The sequence below is a fragment of the Maylandia zebra genome, linkage group LG7, assembly GCF_041146795.1.
Source record: "Maylandia zebra isolate NMK-2024a linkage group LG7, Mzebra_GT3a, whole genome shotgun sequence".
Taxonomy (NCBI): Eukaryota; Metazoa; Chordata; class Actinopteri; order Cichliformes; family Cichlidae; genus Maylandia; species Maylandia zebra.
The window spans coordinates 42,581,377-42,599,739 of record NC_135173.1 but is presented as its reverse complement, the minus strand read 5'-3'; the positions used below and the strand labels follow the sequence as shown (position 1 = coordinate 42,599,739).

Genomic DNA, 18,363 nt, shown 5'->3' with positions numbered 1-18,363 from the left:
AGCCAAAATGAGGTCCACCTAAGCAAAAGTAAGTTGACATTTTAACTTAAAAGCTTTTCTATGGACAGATGTTGGTCAGGTTTTCATTAGTTAAGCTGAAAAGGTCTACAGTATAATATTTCGCTTTCTGTATTGTCATAAGGACGAAACAATATGATTTTTTTTATGACTTTACAAAAATATTGGGACCTAATTTCACAAGTTTCTTGAAAAGGAAAAGCTGCCTTCACTGGTGCTCAAATTCTTCTAGTTTCAAATGCTCCAGTCAAACAGGAGAAATGAAAACGTGTCAGGGTATCATGTTAAATGTATAGGTTAAATACGTGTGACAGATAAAGCCTTTTATAAATGATGGAAAATTCCTAACCTAACCTCAATCATCATGATGTCTTAAATCTTAAATCACAGATTTCCCACATGCACCTGTGATATTATCTTAACTAACTTCATTGCCGTGATAGCCAGGACATTAATTTAAAAAGAAAATGCGTGTACTGAATCATCCGAAGTTATACAGAGATATTTCTACCACCAGATCGAGATCGTGTCTGATCAGATTCCCACTTGCACTTGAACGCAACAGTTTACCGAGCGATTACAATCAGGATACCACGTAAACGCGTACGTGAGGTTTGACGTCGTGGAAGAACCGGTTTAATAATGTGATCTTCTTGGTTTGATGGTTTTCATGCAGCTGGATAAAGTCGTGTATTCATGAAAAAGTCCTAGTCTTATTTTAATGCGGATAACTGTTCACAGTCATAGTCTACGCATTGCTATTCTTTATTATTATTATTATTATTCTTGTTTATCAATTTTTTCCTCTTCCTAGCAGTACAGATATGATCCAAATGCAGATAGCTGCAAAGGGAGACAGCTGAGGAGCAACAGGTAGCAGCAGGTGGAGGTAAAATGATCTCCAGCTGTATTTTTAAGATGTATAGATAGACATCGAATAGACAAACTCTTTTTTCCATTGTTGTCCCTCCTGTCTGCCAAAGCCATTATTGTTATTTCCCAAACACAGACCAAATGGCGAATAGCAGCTGGAGGCTGTTTGCTTGCTTAGTGCTGAAAGACCATTGCCAAACAAAGAGCGGAATTTAGGTCAGCAAGGATCTTTAGCTGTCCGGTTCAAAGTAAGTCCTCAAACCGGACTACTAGTAGCTCACAGTCTTCCTGTACAAAAAGAAAGAGAGCGTATCGCCTACACCCTCTGTCAGTTCAAATGTTTTACATATCAGGACATAATAAAAAAAATTATCTAGTCTTTAGCAGCTCTTAAAGTTAAGTAAGTGCAACCTGAAATGAACAGGCGAACATGGCATTACACACATAGTACCCATGACATATGAAGCAATGGTTTTCTCTGTGGAGAAGTTCTCACCCACTCTTTCATATAAAATTTGCTTCACGGTTTCATTTATGTAGAGCTCGATTCCCGCCACAGTGTTTCAGTCAGGCTGAGGCCTGGGCTTTGACTGGGCCACAGCAACACCTTGATTCTTTTCTTTTTCAGCCATTCTGTTGTAGATTTGCTGTGTGATCAATACTGACCAAGCTTCAGCTGCTGGTCAGAAGGGCTCACAATCGACTCTAGAATCTAGAGCAGTGACTGCGCGGTGTCTGGGTCCTGTGGCTGTAAAACAAGCCCAGATCATTACCTCTCTGCCAGCGTATTTCACAGTTGGTGCAAGTTGTTTGTGCTGATATGCATTATGGTCAGGCTGCTCCTTACCCTCATAATTCCTATAAAAGCAGTTTGGGTCGACTTAATTTTTCACACTGCTTCTGCATTATGGCTTAACTGTCATAAAATAAATAATGACAAAGTGTCTTATATCAGGGCAGCATGTTCTCCTTGGGTCTGCGTGGGTTCCCTCCAGGTACTCTGCTTCCTCCCACAGTACAAGAACATGCAGTTAGTGGAGTGAGGTTAATTGGGGAAGCTAAATTGCCCAAAGTGTGAATGTGAGTGTGAATGGTTATCTCTGCGTTAGCCGTGTGACAGACTGGTGACCGGTCCAGGATGTACTCCACCTCTCACCCCAGAGGGGATAGGCTCCAGCCCCCTACAACCCTTAATTGGATAAGCAAAGTGGAAAGATGGATGGATGCTATAATATGTCATGTTTGCCACTTCATATGAGGTTGTATTTATCTAACCGTAAGGTCTGATAAAGACCACATTCCTGTCCTGATATGTAAAACCCTTGTACTTTCTTTTTACTATGACTATACACGCACTTAAAAAAAGCTGTGTAATCAAATGGATTTGTGGTATACTGTATTTTGTGACACACACACACACAAAACCCCCCAACATGTCATTTGTCTTGCAGTAAATTAGATTGCTCTAGGACTACCACTCAACAATTACAACCTCTTTATTCTAAAAGCTGTCCAGAGTCCTTACATGGCGGGGCTTTTTGTGGGTGAAACAGCATCAGCAGCACTATTATAACTGATGTCATCGCAGGCATCATCGTTCTTGCCACGTAGTCCTCTGGAACAAAAACGTGTCAAGGTCTGTCTCATTTTTCCCAGACAAAGGTAGTCAGACAGCATTCTTTTTTTTGAAAAGCTCACAACCCGCTGCAGTGCTGTGGCACGGATGTGATGCATGTGGGTTTTGGAGGCAACTGATGTTACGTGTCTTTTCTGTTGAGCTCAAACTGTACATAAAATATATACATAAAGAAGTTATTTTGCTCTTGCACAATATTTCTAATAAATTTTTAAAAAATTCATAAAATTACAAAGATGTGTGTACTTAATATGAAATGTGTTACAATCAAATTGCATTTCCAACCTGTGTACACAGCTGCACACATTACTTTAAACTACTTTTAAAGGGAAAACTAATCACAAAAGGTCTTTAACCAGATAAATACGTCAGTATGAAGTGAGAAATAAAGTATCAGAAAGACTACGCTGGATGATTAATCACAAAAGCCTACTACAGGCAAATGGCAACCACATCCTTTAACCTATGACCTCATAGGAAACCATAACTGCCACTGATGATAAAAATGCAGAGTAATGGAAAAAAAAAGAAAAAAAAAAAAAAAAAAAGAAAAAAACATAGGTTGGTTGATTGGGTTAGGAATTATGATTTTTAATTTACTGACAAATGTGTCTAAGTTTATATCCTGGAAAGTGATTTCAGATAATCTCTCTTTTGGCACTTTATGAGCTGCAGGACACAATCCAACAAAAACCTCAGAGTTGCAGAAGAAGCATGAAAATCATTTAAAAGAAGAACAATCCATTTTTTGGTGCATGGTCCTTTTATCTGCATGAACATTTACATACACAGTCCTGAGGTAAACAGGTTGGCACAGCCTTATAAAAGACCAAACAAATATCTGACTTCAAATCAGCTCAGCAGCATCAGGAAAGGGTGCACTTTACAGTTAGGTAAGGAACAAATGACAGCTCACATTTCCATGTTACACAAAAGTTAAGAATCAAGCAAACTTCTATTAGTGTGGATGAAATAGTTATGCAGTGTTTTGAGTTTTAATCCAAAGTTATAACAAGTAAACCTAATGCTGTAAAACAGGTGAGTATGCAAGGAGTGTGTGAGAGTCAGAACCCCAGCTTGTAAATTTATGCAAAATGCATCCACTATAGATTTCAGTCACACGCTGGCATAAATGTGTAGGATTCAGTTGGTCTTTTCTTCTCTGGTAAATGTTAGATGATCCAAAAACCTCACCAAAATTTCACCCAATCCACTTATTCATAAACGTGACAATTTGCAGTGTTTTGAAAGGAGCATTGCAAAAAAAAAAATTGGCATTTAAAGGAAGATACAAACAATCAATTGTTACACAGTGAAAATGCAATGAAAAATAACCATAATGAGTTATTACATTTGACCATAAACAAACGTAATAATAGGATGATTCTTTTTTTCCCAATTTTCCACAAGTCTCAAAGTGCAAAGCAGCCTCAACAATCCTTGACGCTGCACCTGAAACCAGGGGTGTCTGCTTGCAAGAAAACCGCCTCTGATCACAGTTTCAGTGTTTCTAAGAAAACGTGAGTTACAACTTAACCGTGTGGCTATTTTTGGGTTAGAAAGCTGAACTTTAAAAGATTCATGACGGTAAATCGTACCGATTTTCTGAATTTGTAAAGATGGATACGTTTTTGCCTTGTGACGTTTTAACCGAGATGCCTTCAAGGGTTTTTTTTAGTCATTACACATACACACACATACACAGTCACAGACACTGCTCACATAGTAGCAAAAAAGCAGAGCACGCACAGGCGCACACGCACGCACACACAAACACACACGCACTCTTCATCAATGCAAACTGTATTCACTCTTAAAATTCCCTGAAGTGATTTCCAGTAAGAAAGAAAATAGTTTTTAAAATTAACCCAACTTCCTGTTCTTCAACAGCCACCATTACATTACCGAGAAGCTCTGGTAGCTAACACCACCTACTGGCCATGTAATATTCTACTCTCTATCAATGAATGCCTAAACAGTACTTGTTAAAGTGAAAAGGTGCAATATATACTAAAAATGCACTGCATTGCATAACAACCGTAGCTGAGGACATTTTTGGACCCTTAACTACAGTTTCCTCTGGATGTACTTCATATGGGCCCACAGGAGCAAAAACTACAGGTTAGGTTTAGGTTTACACATTAACAGCCTATCCTTTTAGATTTATATTACTAAGTTTAGTCTCATGAGATCAGAAGCCACACCTCAACCACCATTTCCTGTACCACATGGAGCAGAATCTGCAAATCTTTGACTGAAAGGTAAATATAGACCCTTCAAGACAGGCGTAAACATGCCAGTTGTGTCACTGAGGGCTCCCTGTGCTGTAGGGCAGTGAGGGGCTCTGAGGCACACTCCATCCAGAACCTGACAAGATACCAGTGGCAGCAAAGTTCGGGATCAGCACAGCTCATGGATTTGTGTTTGGTCTGACATTAAGAGTCTGGGATTTGAGAGGGTTGAGTCCTGTCACTGTCCTCTGTGCATGACTGCTGCTGTTTTTCTCTCAGTTCTTCTACTCCCTCGTCCTTAAGAAGCACCTCGTCATTCTCCAAGACAAACTCCAGGGTGCGCCCGCTAGCTGCTCCCCCCTCCATCTCCCCCTCCTCTGCCAGGCGGAGTTTTAGGTTCATGCTGACGTGTTTCTCCATTTTATCTGTAGTACAAGGACAGACAACGACACACGTAAACAGGAGAAGAGCTCACATCTGCAGCACAAACTACGTTTTTCCATATCATTTCATTTTGTCCTCAACTTCAATTCCATTTTTATATTACCCTGAATTAAAAACAACTGAAATAGTGAATCTGCACTTTGCTACCAAGTAAAACAATAATAAAATGATGATAGCTATATGTTCTGGGTCAATTTGGGACCAACAGCTATGTCAAATCCACAAGAAAATACATTGTTGTATGCTACATAAAGTTTGATTTCTGTATTATGTCAGAGGAACCATGACGCACAACATATCCTGTGTAGTTAAAACATCTATTAAAGGACAGAAGCACAAAGGCCTTCCTAACCTTCACAGTGTCTTTTAGACACTATTTGATCAAGTATATATCTGGTGATATTCTATATTTTTCACCTTTCAACAAACATTAAATATATAAAATCAATAAAAATGGTAAGTGACAGATGATAGTAAGTATTTTCTGTGAGGCAGACACTTTTTCACGTCTATTGTTAACACATTGGTGAGTCACATCACAGAGATCATACACCCAGCATTATCTTTACTACTCTTCACTGCATGAATTCTGAAAACAACGCTATCTAATTTTCTTCCTAACCTTTACAGTGACTTTTATAAAACATATGATTAAGTATAAATCTGATGAGTCTACATCCTTTTTGTTTCCAACAAGCATTAAAAATCTGAATAATATTTTCCTTTGATTCTGTAGACCCTATTAGGGGGTCACAAGCTAGTGTATACCTGGTGTTAGATAAACGGGAGGGCAGCGGGTGTAAAATCTGTGCCAAAATCTATCCACTGTGGCTCCCCCACAGGATATTAGAGACCTATCACCGGTACCACATGAATTCTAAAAATAGTCACCGGCTCCCAGCCAGCTTTAAACAGGGTTCGTGCCAAATTATCCAAGAGACTCAAAAAGTTGGACAGCATTAAAAAAAAAAAAAAAAAAAAGACCAACCAAACTATAATGTCATTTTTTAACTGTTCATGGGACTTGCTGACAATACCATAAACATATTATATCTAATCTAATCTTCCTCCTGATGCTCACCACGTCCGAGCTGCCTCTCTTTGGGCAGCAGCAGCACATCCACATTGTGATGTTTCTCCAGGGCAGCTGTGAGCACGGCACCCTCACGGCTGAACAGGAAGACTAAAGGCAGGGTGATGTCTTCAGTGGAGTCGCCATCTCCAACCATCTGGAAGAGAGGGGTTTCCTCGCTGTTGCTTCCTTCACGGTGGTCTGAGGAACAAAGGCGTATGCTGAGCTCATGAACATCTTTGAAGTCCACTCATTCTAAACTTTGAGAAATACTATAAGAGCAAATGATTTCAGCTCAACTGGTAATGACTCTCACCTATGAAAATAGCTCCTATGGCTCCTGCCTTCTGTAGCCAACGAGCCTTTGCAGCAAACATGCAGTCACCTCTTAGTGCCAGAGCGATGTGGCCTTTTAGGCCCGCTGCATTGTCTATGGGTCCACACGCAGTGTAGGGGGAAGCTTTCACTATGCTTCCCTTCACCTGCAGCACAAGAGTTTGTTTTAATGTGATTTTGTCTTTGCACGTTAGAGAAAAGAACTAAACAAGACCAAGAGAACAAAAATGCATACATAAATTATTAATTTTAATTAGTAGTTCATATTATATCAATTATCTCAGATTGTAATCTATTCAAACACATTGTTGCAATGAAACACATGTTTCTGTCTTTGTTCCTGAAAGCTACACTAGCTTTGACACCGATACTATGTGGTGTGTTATCTCACCCCATGCTCCTGCTTGGTGAGGTCCATCCCAAATTTGGCAGGTCCTGCAGTGAGGACCGTCCTTCCCAGAAATGGTGGGGATATGAGCTGAACGACATGAGGCACCACAACCTCCTCCTCTGGTGCCTGGCTCAATTCTGCTACAAGTTTTACCCGGTAAACTCCTTTATGCTCCTGCAGACATCATTATTTAGAGACCCAATTGAAAACAAGAGCTGGTCAGGTCAGCCATTCCCAAAGTCAAGAGTGCTGCAGCACACTTAAAAACCAGAAATACCCATGTGGCACCAGCCAATCTTCACTCTAATCAAAATACAAGACAAACTGATGGATTTCCCTGAACATTTAATTAAGAAAAAAAAAGAAAAAACACACGCACACACAAACAACACAGACTGTTGGCTATAAATTGCTAATGCTACCTAGTCATATGCAAAATGTTAAGGAGTGTGACTCCACTACCACTGGTACACAAACATCAACACAAGAGCAGTAAATTTAGGTTAGTGTAATGAGTAATAACACAACCTAACCACCTCCTATTAACATTTTTAATTAGGTTGTAGTACCTATACAACTGGCACATACTTTGGGAATCAGTGGGTTGGACCATTAAAATACATAACTTCACATTTAAACTAAATCTCAGGCAGATTTTGCTTTAAAAGAGTGGACCGTTATAAGACAAGTATAACAAACTAGATAACTATAATGGAAGAAAATATACTCGTTGATCCGCAGAGTTTGGACAGTGCCTCCTGGTGGAGTATGAAAATACTGCAGCTGGAGCACTAATTCATTTACAATAATAAACTAAATCAATTTGAATTTAATTTGTTTTACCAATGGCATTAAATATTGAAAAGAAGTATTGTATAAAAAATGGCTGTGGAATTAAAAAAAATTACATGTAATTGTATATTTTCGGACGTATTTTTGACCCTGAACTCATCATTTCAGTTCATATTTAGAGTACAAAGTAATCAGTGTATACCTTAAGCCTTCCAGTGTCTCCCATATTGGCTTCGTTCAGTGGAGTGAGAGAAATGCCCATGCTTTTAAAGAACTCCACTGGCTCCATGCCATTATCGTGGAGTGGAAGTTCAATTTCCCTGCAAAGTATGAAGGCAGTCAGGTAAACAACTTCACAAATCCACCAGAGAATTTACTCTGGAATCAAAAGTCTCTTGCAGCTGGACACACCTGATGGGTAAAGGGTGGAAAGCTCGTCCCACCCCAGTGAGGTACTTGTATCCGTCCCTGATGGTTTTGGCAAATGACGGGTTGTTTGGGAATAACGTCTCAGTGCTGGGACAGGAGTGTGTAAACAGATCTTCTTCTTGAGAAATACGAACAGTCTCCTGAAGAACAAGACACACCTTTAAATAAGTATGTACCTACTATACAACTATGCCAGTGAGTTTTGCTGTTAACTTCTAAATATACAGCACTGTCATATAAGTGAGACTTACAATAATTACAATATTCACTAAATTAAGATCACCTTCCTTCTCTGTTACAAACCCAAACCTTTGTACTAAAAAACAAAACAAAGTTTGAGATAAATTAGACTGGTGGCATGCTGCCATCCTCATTTTCTTCAAATTTCTGTTATCACAATATCAGTATTAGCACTGTCAGATTTAGTAAAAATTTGACAGTGCTAATGTGAGACATACAAACAAACCAGGTAGCACTGTTTTTGACCTCCTTTTTGCCTCAATTCTTCATGGCACTCATTCAATTAGGTGCTGGAAACTTTTCTCAGAGATCTGGGGCCAAATTGACATGATAGTATCACACAATTACAACAGATCCGTTGTCTGCACATTGTGAGATTATTATATTATCTTATGCCACGTTAGACCCCTAATTAAAGATTGTGAAATTATTATGTAGTTTTAGTTTGCATTATTCTCCTGACTTAGAAGAAGGTGATAACTATTACAGTTATTAAACTGATTTGTATTACATTAAGCTGCTGATCTATTGTGAATGAATGATATTGTTTTATGATGCATTATACTGCTGAGGTATAAGAAATACTGTTTTCAGAGAGTCATGGCCTTATTCGTCTGATTAGAAAAGAACAGAACACACTGCACAGGAAGCCAAGGTCATAACTTAGACTCACTGAGAGAGAGAAAGAATGTGGATGTTTAGCTTTTATGACTAGGTGGAGGGGGGCTGAAGCTATAAGAATCTGAGGAACGCTCAGACACTTCGAGATCAGGCGGACACCCTCCCGCGCTCATCTCCCCTCCGGATGGTTTATGCTCATAAAGTGTTGAATTGTATGGAATAAAAGATTGTTGATTGAGCATTTATACACCGAGTATTGTCCTTCCTTCAGCCCAAAGATCAAAAGAATTGGGAGGATTTAACAACATCAATGATGCAAATCTCTGGTTCCACCACATCCCAGAGGTGCTTTTGATTGAGATCTGGTGACTTCGGAGGAGTTTTGAAAACCGAGAACTCATTCCAGTTTCAGGTGATCTGAGCTTTGTGACATGGTGTGTTATCCTGCTGAAGGCAGCCATCAGAAGGTGGGTACAACCTTGCTCCATTTGAGTTCAAGAAGACAGTCGAGAACAGGTCTACGTGACTAAATCTGCATACAACCCTGGAAGTGATTCTCAGCAGTACGTGTTGACTATAGACAAGAGTATGAGTACCTGGTGGTGAAGATATTAAGAAGGTCACGTAGGCAACTGCAACCTGGAATATCCACAAGCAACCAGCTGTCAGCTTCAAAAGCATTTCCAATGGGCACTTCACTTTGTGGACGCAGCTTTAATGAATTGAGTTGTTGACATGTGATTGCCTGATTAGATATCCATGTTAAAAAGCAATTTGACAGGTGGACCTAACAGAGTGGTTGGTATACACAAGCTTGTATAGAAAATAGAGGAAGATAACATTTGCACTGGTGTTTGTGACAAAGTGAGCGCTCTCACCGTATCGTTTCCTGGACAAGGTGGCTGAGTGGTGGAAAGAGATATAGGCAGGAGGTGAGCCTCTGTAGTGAAAATGTAGCCGTCCATATCAATTGGCAGGTGACTCTTCTCAGAAAACATTAGGTACAGGTATTTAAACATCTCAGCCAGAAAGAACGAGTCCATCCTAAACACAGAAAAGCCCACATATATAGAAGAAAGAAAAAAAAATCAGAAGGAGAAAAAAAAAATGGTCACATCTGTTTCTGATACTTAAGGTTACACTTTTCAGTTTTTAAATGTTCAGAACAGAGTTCGCCTCACACAGTACCTGTCTTCATGTGTCCCTGTGCGGACATCTTGCACAGCAGCAAACCCGCAAGGCACTCTGGCATAGGCATTGAGCTTTTCCACTATGGATTGTCCCACTCTGAGGTAGTAGGGGTCACCAGTGGCCTGCACACATCAAAATATAATCTTACCTACATGTCCTACAGGATAAGCTCTTCATATCCTTAAGAGGAATAAAATACTTGTATAAATTTGCCAACTTTTAACAAAGTTGAACTTTTACAACCAAAGGAAATGCAATATATTTAATCAGCGACACTGGTAGTGACAGAGATTAAACATACAGGGTTACCTTATAGAGGTAGTAGGTGCTTTCTGCAAACTCTGGTCTCAGTAGGTGTTGACCCCAATGAACTCTGAACTCTGTAGTGAAAGCCTTCAGTGAGATGAACAAAAAACAAAAGAGGTTAGTACCACTTTTCTTGACTGCTGAAATGTTCTGGGATACAGAGGAATACAAATACTGAGTCATTACCTCTGGAAGAAACTTGTGCTGTTTGGTTACTTGGTAAAGCATTTCATGAGTTTCAATGGCTGGTTTCAGATCCCCTCGCAAAACCTATATAAGCAAAAGCAGGACTTTAGAAACTATAAACAACAAACTCTTTCACTATTAAAAGAGTCAATATGATTAACTGAGCACATCTTAAGACCTGCAGGCCAGGGAAGAATGCCAGGAGAGAGTCCATCCAGCTTCGCACACTCACTGTGGGGTTGTGCATGTGTACATTGAGCAGCAGGGGAGGCTGACTGATGTACTTCATAATGGCACTGTAGTGCTGTAGAGGAAAAACCAAGAAACACAAATAATTACTGTAGTGTTTTCAGCTCAAACACTATAATATGACAGACTGTGTGAGACAATGATGTTACAGCAAGGAATGCTTACAACGTTGAACCTGTCCAGAAAGACATTGTCTCCCAGAAGAATGTACGCCTTCATCAGGTATTCATAGTATGAATCGATGCCAGCACCAACTCCACTGTCTGCAAACACAGAAGCGACAAGACTCAGTAAGGCTCGATTTCCACTGCTTGTGTGAGAACCTGCATGATTCCAGTGCTGTCGATGTTTGTGTATCTTTGTGTTTAAACTGCCTCACCCCTCCGGACCCATTCTCCATTGTGGATATTGATGACAGTCCCCACCAAGTCACTTCCCCTCTGTCGCCTCTCCCAGAGGACATCCAGAGCTTTCCTTGCATGTTCCTGTAAAAGTATTACATGCTTAAACTCTTTGAGGTGAAAACTACACTCAGCTATAATTCCTAACATGAAAAAGTAAAAAAAAGAAAAAAAGAAGGAAGAATAAGGTAATACCTCAAACACAGAGTTTCCTGACAGCCTGCTGAGGGCAGCGAATTCCAGGATCATTGTTCCTGCACATGCTGTGCAGGTGTCGGACTCGGTGCCTGTCCGGGAAAGTGGGTTTAGGACACCGTAGCGCAGATTTACCTGGTGAGCCAAATACAGCAAAAATTATATCAGTTACTGTGCAAAATGAGGAACACGTTTGTTGTTTATTAGTGCCTAATTTTGAAGAACTAGATAGCATATAATGAATCTGCAATAAGGTTTGTGATATTTAACAATAAAATAAGCACTACCTTAGGATAGGGAAGGCCACTTGTGGTGTTAAAGGCAGGCAGTAATCGATGGCCCAGCTCTTTGGCCATATGTAGGAGCTCGTCACGATACCATTGCATCCTCTCCCCACGTTGCCGTAGGAGGTCAGCCATCACATGGCCCCCTAAAAGCCCACTGGGAAGAAGAAATACTCAGGATATTTCTTTCCAGTGACAATAAAACGATGTACTGATGTCAAAAAATACTACAATTGGAATAATGAGCCAAGAAAAAAAGCACTTCAAATAAAGCAGTTAATACAAATCTAAGGAAAATAACAAAGGCTGTATAATATATTATATATACATAAGATTCATACCCTAAAACTCTGATATTGGTCTCAAACACTGACACCACCACATCGTTGTCGAGGCGTACATCACTCACAGCCTTCTTCACTGCCTCCTCAAACTCATCAAGCTTGTTTAAAACCTGTTTAAAATTCATGCGAGCGAAAGAAATAATTGTTCAAAAACACAAGCAAAGCAATATTGTTTTTTTATGAGAGGAAAATCAAATACTTACCACCAGGGTGTCAAGGGTGTCAATCAGAGTGAGAGAAAACCTAAAAAGATGGTGGAAACGAATATTATGACATGTCGATAGCTAGCAGAGTGCAGCATAGCTGGTGTCCTACTTTCCACTGATTCAGTTAAATTTGTAATGACTCATGCTGAGTCTGAAGCTAAATGTTACATTATAAAACACGTGTTGTACATAGATCTGTGTATGGCACTCCAAGATGCCGATTTAATGCCTTCCTGTTGGTTTTATTGCTTAAACTGGCAGCTCATTCAGCATCTCTTTTTTTTTTTTTTTTTTTTTCCTTTTTGCCTGTCCCGTTTGGCTCTTTTGCCATCAGAATTGTTGTCTAAAGGCAAAGAAAGATGCCCAACGGATTTACTTTACCAAATTGACCATCCCAGCCTTGCCGTAATGGTCCATTTGATTCACCTTTTATTGTTTCTTTTATTTTCACTTACTGAATACGGGACAGACTTGACTGGGGGAAAGAAGGGGAGAAAGAAAGAGGGAAAGAGAAACAGCTGAGAAGAAGGACGGGGGAGAAGGGCAAAAAACAAAAACCAACAGAACGGGCAGAGAAGAAAAAATGCATATATCAATCACCTGGGTCACCTGCTGAAAGAAAAAAGAAAACAAGCAGAAGAGAACAAGAGCAACAGAACAAACAACACCACAATGATACATGGGAATACGACAGCAAATACCAAACACTAAACACCACTGTGCAGCACACAAGACCAACAGAACACAGTGTGCCCTGAGGTAGGAGCCAAAAAGGGTGCAGTTTGTGGGTGTGATCACCCGTGTGTACACCTGTGAGCATGGACGCGCTTGTTTTTTGTTTTTTAAAAGGTTCCTTCTTGTAATAATCTGCTAGAGGGTGTGGGGGGGGCCACAGCCCCGTCCTCCAGGGCATGAAGCAGGTATGGAGGAGATCAGAACTCCAGACATCCAGAGGCCCCCAGAACACAAGAGACCAAGGAAGACCAACAGAGGGGCAGCCGCGCCACTGTCCCAGAAAGAGCTGAGGAGAGTCCCAGATGAGGGCTCACTCAGCAGCCGCGGAGCAGAAGCCAGGGGGAGTTGCAGTGACGTGCCCGTGAGCTCCGCCGGCAGCCAGCCGCGCCTGAGTGACCGAGCCCCAGGCCGAGAGGCCGGGGGCACCCCACCTCCGAAGTGGCCCGAGCGAGCCCCAGGCTCCAGGCCCTGATAAGCGGCCGCCAAGGAGTGAGCCGGTGTGTACCTGGACGCCCATCCCCGGACACAGAGAACCACCAACGCACCGATGTCTGAGGGGGTCCGCCACTGGCAGGGGAAGTGGTGGTAGGGGGAGATAGGCCTCCAAACCTTGGAGGGCCTGAGATGTCCCCAGAGAGGTGGCGTCTGACACCCAACCTGACATATAGACACAGACATACAGGCACACACAGATACAAACATCCATTCCCACCCTCATGCTCTCATATGCACTTACTCCACACTGAACCAACGTGGAGACAGACATAAAGAGACGTTGTACATAAGATCACACTCCCCAAGCGTACTGTACAAACCGGGTCTAGGTACCCTTGCCCCTGGAGGGGGGAACTGCACCCAGACCCAGGTGGTGTTACCCTTTTCCCTGCGGTGGGGGGAGGCAGACCGCCCCGACTCCGCAGCAGCAGGAAGGCCCCACACTCCAGACCGCAGTCGGACGGCCAACTCCTCCTCCTAGCCCCCCCGCTCCAGCAGGTCATTCAGCATCTCTGAATACTAGGGTATTTTTGAAGAGAATAGCAGGGCAAGACTATAGTTCCTGTCTTCTTTAAGGATGCAAAATCATTCTCAGAAGCATTAGACCAGGTGTGTTGACCCAGGGTGATATGTAAAACCTGCAGGACCAGGCCCTTGAGGCCTGGAGTTGGACACCCCTGCATTAGACAAATTAGACTTGGCATGCAAAACATTTTGCACCCTTGTCAAAAATTCCTTACTGTGACTACTTCAGCAAGCAGGAGATGAAATGATCTCTAAATGGCTTCAAATTGAAAATTAAACATACTTTTCATAGAATTTTAAGCACTGTGAGTATCACTTTTGCCCTGTCGATTTTAGGAGTGAAAGAAAGTTTACAAAAGAGATCTTAGCTGTCAGATAACTTCTAGATATCATGTAGCTTGATACAGCTACATCCTGTTCAGAGTCATTTTTAGAAAAGTATTGGTGATACACATTTTATAAATACTTTCATTTTATTTGTAAAGTGGGGGTAAAAGTGTTTCCACAAAGCTCTTTTCTCAAACAACAGGAATGGTGATGGTCAAGTTGTGGTCTGGAAAAGCAAAAGAATTACTGCAAAAAATACTCACAGGATTCCTAGAAAGCCGAATCAAAATTGTTCTATGACTGCAAAAGACCTTCAGGAAGATTTATCAGGGTTCTTATCATGCAGGGTAGACAAACCCCCCCCCCCCCCCTTCCCCTCTCTGTTATCTTGTTGTCCTTTCAGAACCTCAGCAGATAAGAGATGATGAAGTAATCTTGCTCAAAATATCAAAAATATCTCATCTCTTACTTTATGCCATTTGGAAATCAGGTCATCTTTTATCTGCTAATCTTAAACTGCTCACACTCAAACCTTTGCTGCAATACTTTGGTCTGGCTGCTGCTTGAAGGAATTTAAATGTATATGCTTTTCATGCTCCAAATGTCAATTAACGATTTACTTACTTCCCCAAGGAGTCATCTATGTCCCCTCTGTTGGGCTCCTGGCCACGCACTCTCCCTCTGCAGCTTAGAGGCATCAGCTCATCGGCTGGATAGGCATATTTCTACAACAGAAACAAACATTTGCCTCCATGCTTTCATTATCATTTCACATAAAATGTTTCATTGAGGAAGGATGGGTGGAGATCAATAGCTTATACACCTCCCACTTCACCTGGCACATACAGTGTTAGTTCTCACTCAACAATGTCCCTTAAGTTTTCCATCTAAATATTCAAACTATTAGCGGACTCAGTTGAAGAAATCTTTGACAGTTTAACTAAGGAATGTACTTGTTTAAACTCCTTTTAGTGATAATTTTGCGTCTTTATCGCCCTTTTACATGCAATAATCAGGTAAACATTAGCTGCTCTACCTATATTAAATATACACTTAGATTAATTTATGTTAGGTCACAAGGACATCTACCACACACACTTTAGGTCGTGCGTGCCTCTTTGTCCAACTCTGGTTATCCTATAAAGGCACAGGTGAGTCTGACCCTCTCCAGCATTACTAACAGCAACCTCAACCAAATCCAACATGCTTGCTTGCATTCACGTTTCCAATTGGAAGCAACTGACTCGTCTTTTCTCTGGACTGTTGCAAAAAGCAAACATAAACTTACTGGTAATTACAAATATCATGCTGTAACGAACACCTTACCATGTAACTGCCATAAGCGTGATCAAACATTTCAACAATCTGGTCCCTGCACAGAAGAAAAACAAAACGGGTAAAGACGCAAAAGTTAAATGCTTTCAATAATTTTACAAAAGCGCACTCACTGTTTATATGTCTATGTGAACATTCATCACCTGATTGCGCCCTTTTCCTCGGGTGTCATATTCTGGCTCTCTTGACACTTTCCCCAGCAGAAAAGACTAACGACCAGGAGAGTTTTCCACATCATCCCTGTGGTAGAAGCAGAGGCCGATTCCCAGCACTGTTTGTTTCCAGTTGTCCTCATGTAGCTTTGCATCATGATAAACTTTTAACAGGGACAAACAAAGCTCCTGCTCTCCGTCCAGCACCCACACAAAGTCAAACAGTGGAGCTGGCACAGCTGTCCTCCTTTAGAGTCCAGGTCATCTTCTCAGAGAAATGGCTCTGAGATGCCGACGTTAGCTACCTCCAAGTTCCATGTCCGTATTTACAACCCGGTTTCTCTGTAGTTCATCCTGTGTTGTTACAACCATCACATGCCCTCAGAGCACCCCAGATGACCGGTGTTCATGTAAACAAGGGACAGCAAGTGACGTTAGCTTCCCTGTAAAGGAAAAACGAGAGTAAGCACGAAGCCCTGGTTAAGCGCAGAAAGACCGAACAGGTTTAGTAGTGCACTTGTTTTTAAAGGCGGTAGTCTGGAAAAAATAAAATAAATATTAAGACGTTACCAAAGTGATGTCACAGTGAAATGGGGTGGCTAATTCTCGCTAGCCATGATACTACTGGGAGGTTCCCTGTTGCTAGTCGGCTATCCAGCCGCTAGTTCGGCAAAGCTATTTAGTGAGCTAATGAGGTCGCTCGTTAAAAAATAAAAGTGAAACAGGCCAAAACATACTCTGGGATTAAGAACGAATCCTCCAGTCGCCGTATTAAATGAAAACGAGTGCTAAACAGCTTTTCTTAAGGGCCGCTGACACGTCTCCAAGTGTCACTATAGTACTGAGCTGTCAGAGAGCTGACAGGCTTTGTCGCTACCCGGCTATAGTGGGTAAATTTCTCCCCGAGTTTAGCTCTCAGGATAAGTTGGTGCCACGTAGAGCATCTGTTTTCCTTTCGCCCACCTCTATTTCCTCTAGTTCATCGGGTTATAGTTAAGATTTCAGAAGGATAAAAATAAGATTATGTTTCACTCACCATGTAACAGAGGTCAGATTGCTATAACAGCAATCTTCCTTAAAGGCTTTAATTAGGGCGAAACAGCAACCTCACAAGGTAGGCGGTGTCAGCGAGGAGGCCTTTTGTAACGTCCCAAAGACTTTGATGTATTTACGTTTATATAAATTCACACTTATCAGAAAAATAGATCGATGCACCATGCAAAAGGAAGGAAGTAAAAATCATGAGATTTTACATTTCCACGGGAATTACTTAGAGCTCATGGTGGAAAATATAATCTAGATTATATTTTTAAAAAACAAAGCACCCAAGATCCATCCAGGAAATGCAGCCTAATGCCTGCTTTTTTCATGGTCCCTTTCCTAATAAGGTCTGTAGTGTCTCCAGTTTACCGAAAGATGTCGCAGCTGTCTCCTTTCCTTTTCTTATCAGCCTACTTCCACACATCACCTGGAATTTACGCATTTTTTATTCATATAGACATCTGACCACAGGATGTTTCCATGCATTAGCTGTTGCTGCTATATAATCTCACTTAAATCAGCAGTCCCGTTTTCATAGTGGCACACTCTCCTGACAATTGTGGATGCATAAACCCGCCTGGTGCGCCTCAGGAGGCAGGGCATCTTTGAATTTGGGCTAGGCTGAACTAAGCCCACGTGCTCCTCTCTGTTTTGCTTAATAATAAAACATATGGTTTCGCGTGCCTCATATTTACTAGGTAAATACATTTGCGTGCATAATTTAATTTTAGCTGTGCTGAAAGAATATTGAATATTAAGGATGTAGGCTAGATAAACATCTGTAATCTCATTAGGCTGCTTAGGAAATTATGCGATAAGGCCAAAGCACATATTCATCCTGTCACATTTCCTTCCTCCTTCTCTCTGACTCATGTTTTTACCCTGCCATGGACTTTAGACCTGCTAAAAAGTTTGTTAGATTGGATTAAAAAATGTAACTAAATATATTTACTCATATGGACATTACTTTAGAAGTCGTACTTCATATTTTCTCACTGTTTTAACTCTACTATCCCCCCTATTTGATCCGTTTATTTGCTTTGGGCTTAACGAGTACACAGATCTAATCAACACATACTTGTTAGAAAACGTAACGACATATATTTTAATCATACTTATGGGAAATTTACATAGATATAAAATCAAAGAGAGGATCTGCAAATTACTGCCTATAGATAATAGGTGTTTAAATAGGGTACTAAATGGAATCCAAAATATGTCAGAAATGCAGTTAGTTCGGCTGTTGCGCAAAGTCGTCAGCCTGTCGTAATCTCTCTTGCTTTATTTCTGTGGTAACCTGCTGTACTC

The 18,363-nt window shown here is 41.0% G+C and overlaps 1 protein-coding gene across 4 annotated transcripts; it reads right to left on the bottom strand.

The window, feature by feature from the left end:
- Positions 1-3,228: 3,228 nt before the first annotated feature.
- On the bottom strand, positions 3,229-17,124 carry si:ch211-282j22.3 (ER degradation-enhancing alpha-mannosidase-like protein 3). 4 transcript variants are annotated; one of them, XM_076886400.1, is made up of 22 exons: positions 16,585-16,888; positions 16,006-16,457; positions 15,854-15,899; positions 15,152-15,252; positions 13,686-14,194; positions 12,443-12,482; positions 12,237-12,349; positions 11,899-12,052; positions 11,612-11,746; positions 11,395-11,500; positions 11,181-11,278; positions 10,945-11,070; positions 10,767-10,850; positions 10,584-10,667; positions 10,272-10,396; positions 9,962-10,127; positions 8,205-8,362; positions 7,996-8,113; positions 7,002-7,175; positions 6,591-6,756; positions 6,284-6,475; positions 3,229-5,183 (listed from the first exon to the last, which is right to left on the bottom strand). In XM_076886400.1, exons 5-22 carry the CDS (start codon positions 13,880-13,882, stop codon positions 4,963-4,965), a joined length of 2,457 nt encoding a protein of 818 aa, XP_076742515.1. In that variant the 5' UTR covers positions 13,883-14,194; positions 15,152-15,252; positions 15,854-15,899; positions 16,006-16,457; positions 16,585-16,888; the 3' UTR covers positions 3,229-4,962. The 4 variants fall into 4 exon arrangements, with proteins under 4 accessions (XP_076742515.1, XP_004538333.1, XP_004538331.1 ...); XM_004538276.2 differs by lacking the exons at positions 13,686-14,194; positions 16,585-16,888 and adding an exon at positions 17,051-17,124; XM_004538274.2 differs by lacking the exon at positions 13,686-14,194.
- Positions 17,125-18,363: the final 1,239 nt, after the last annotated feature.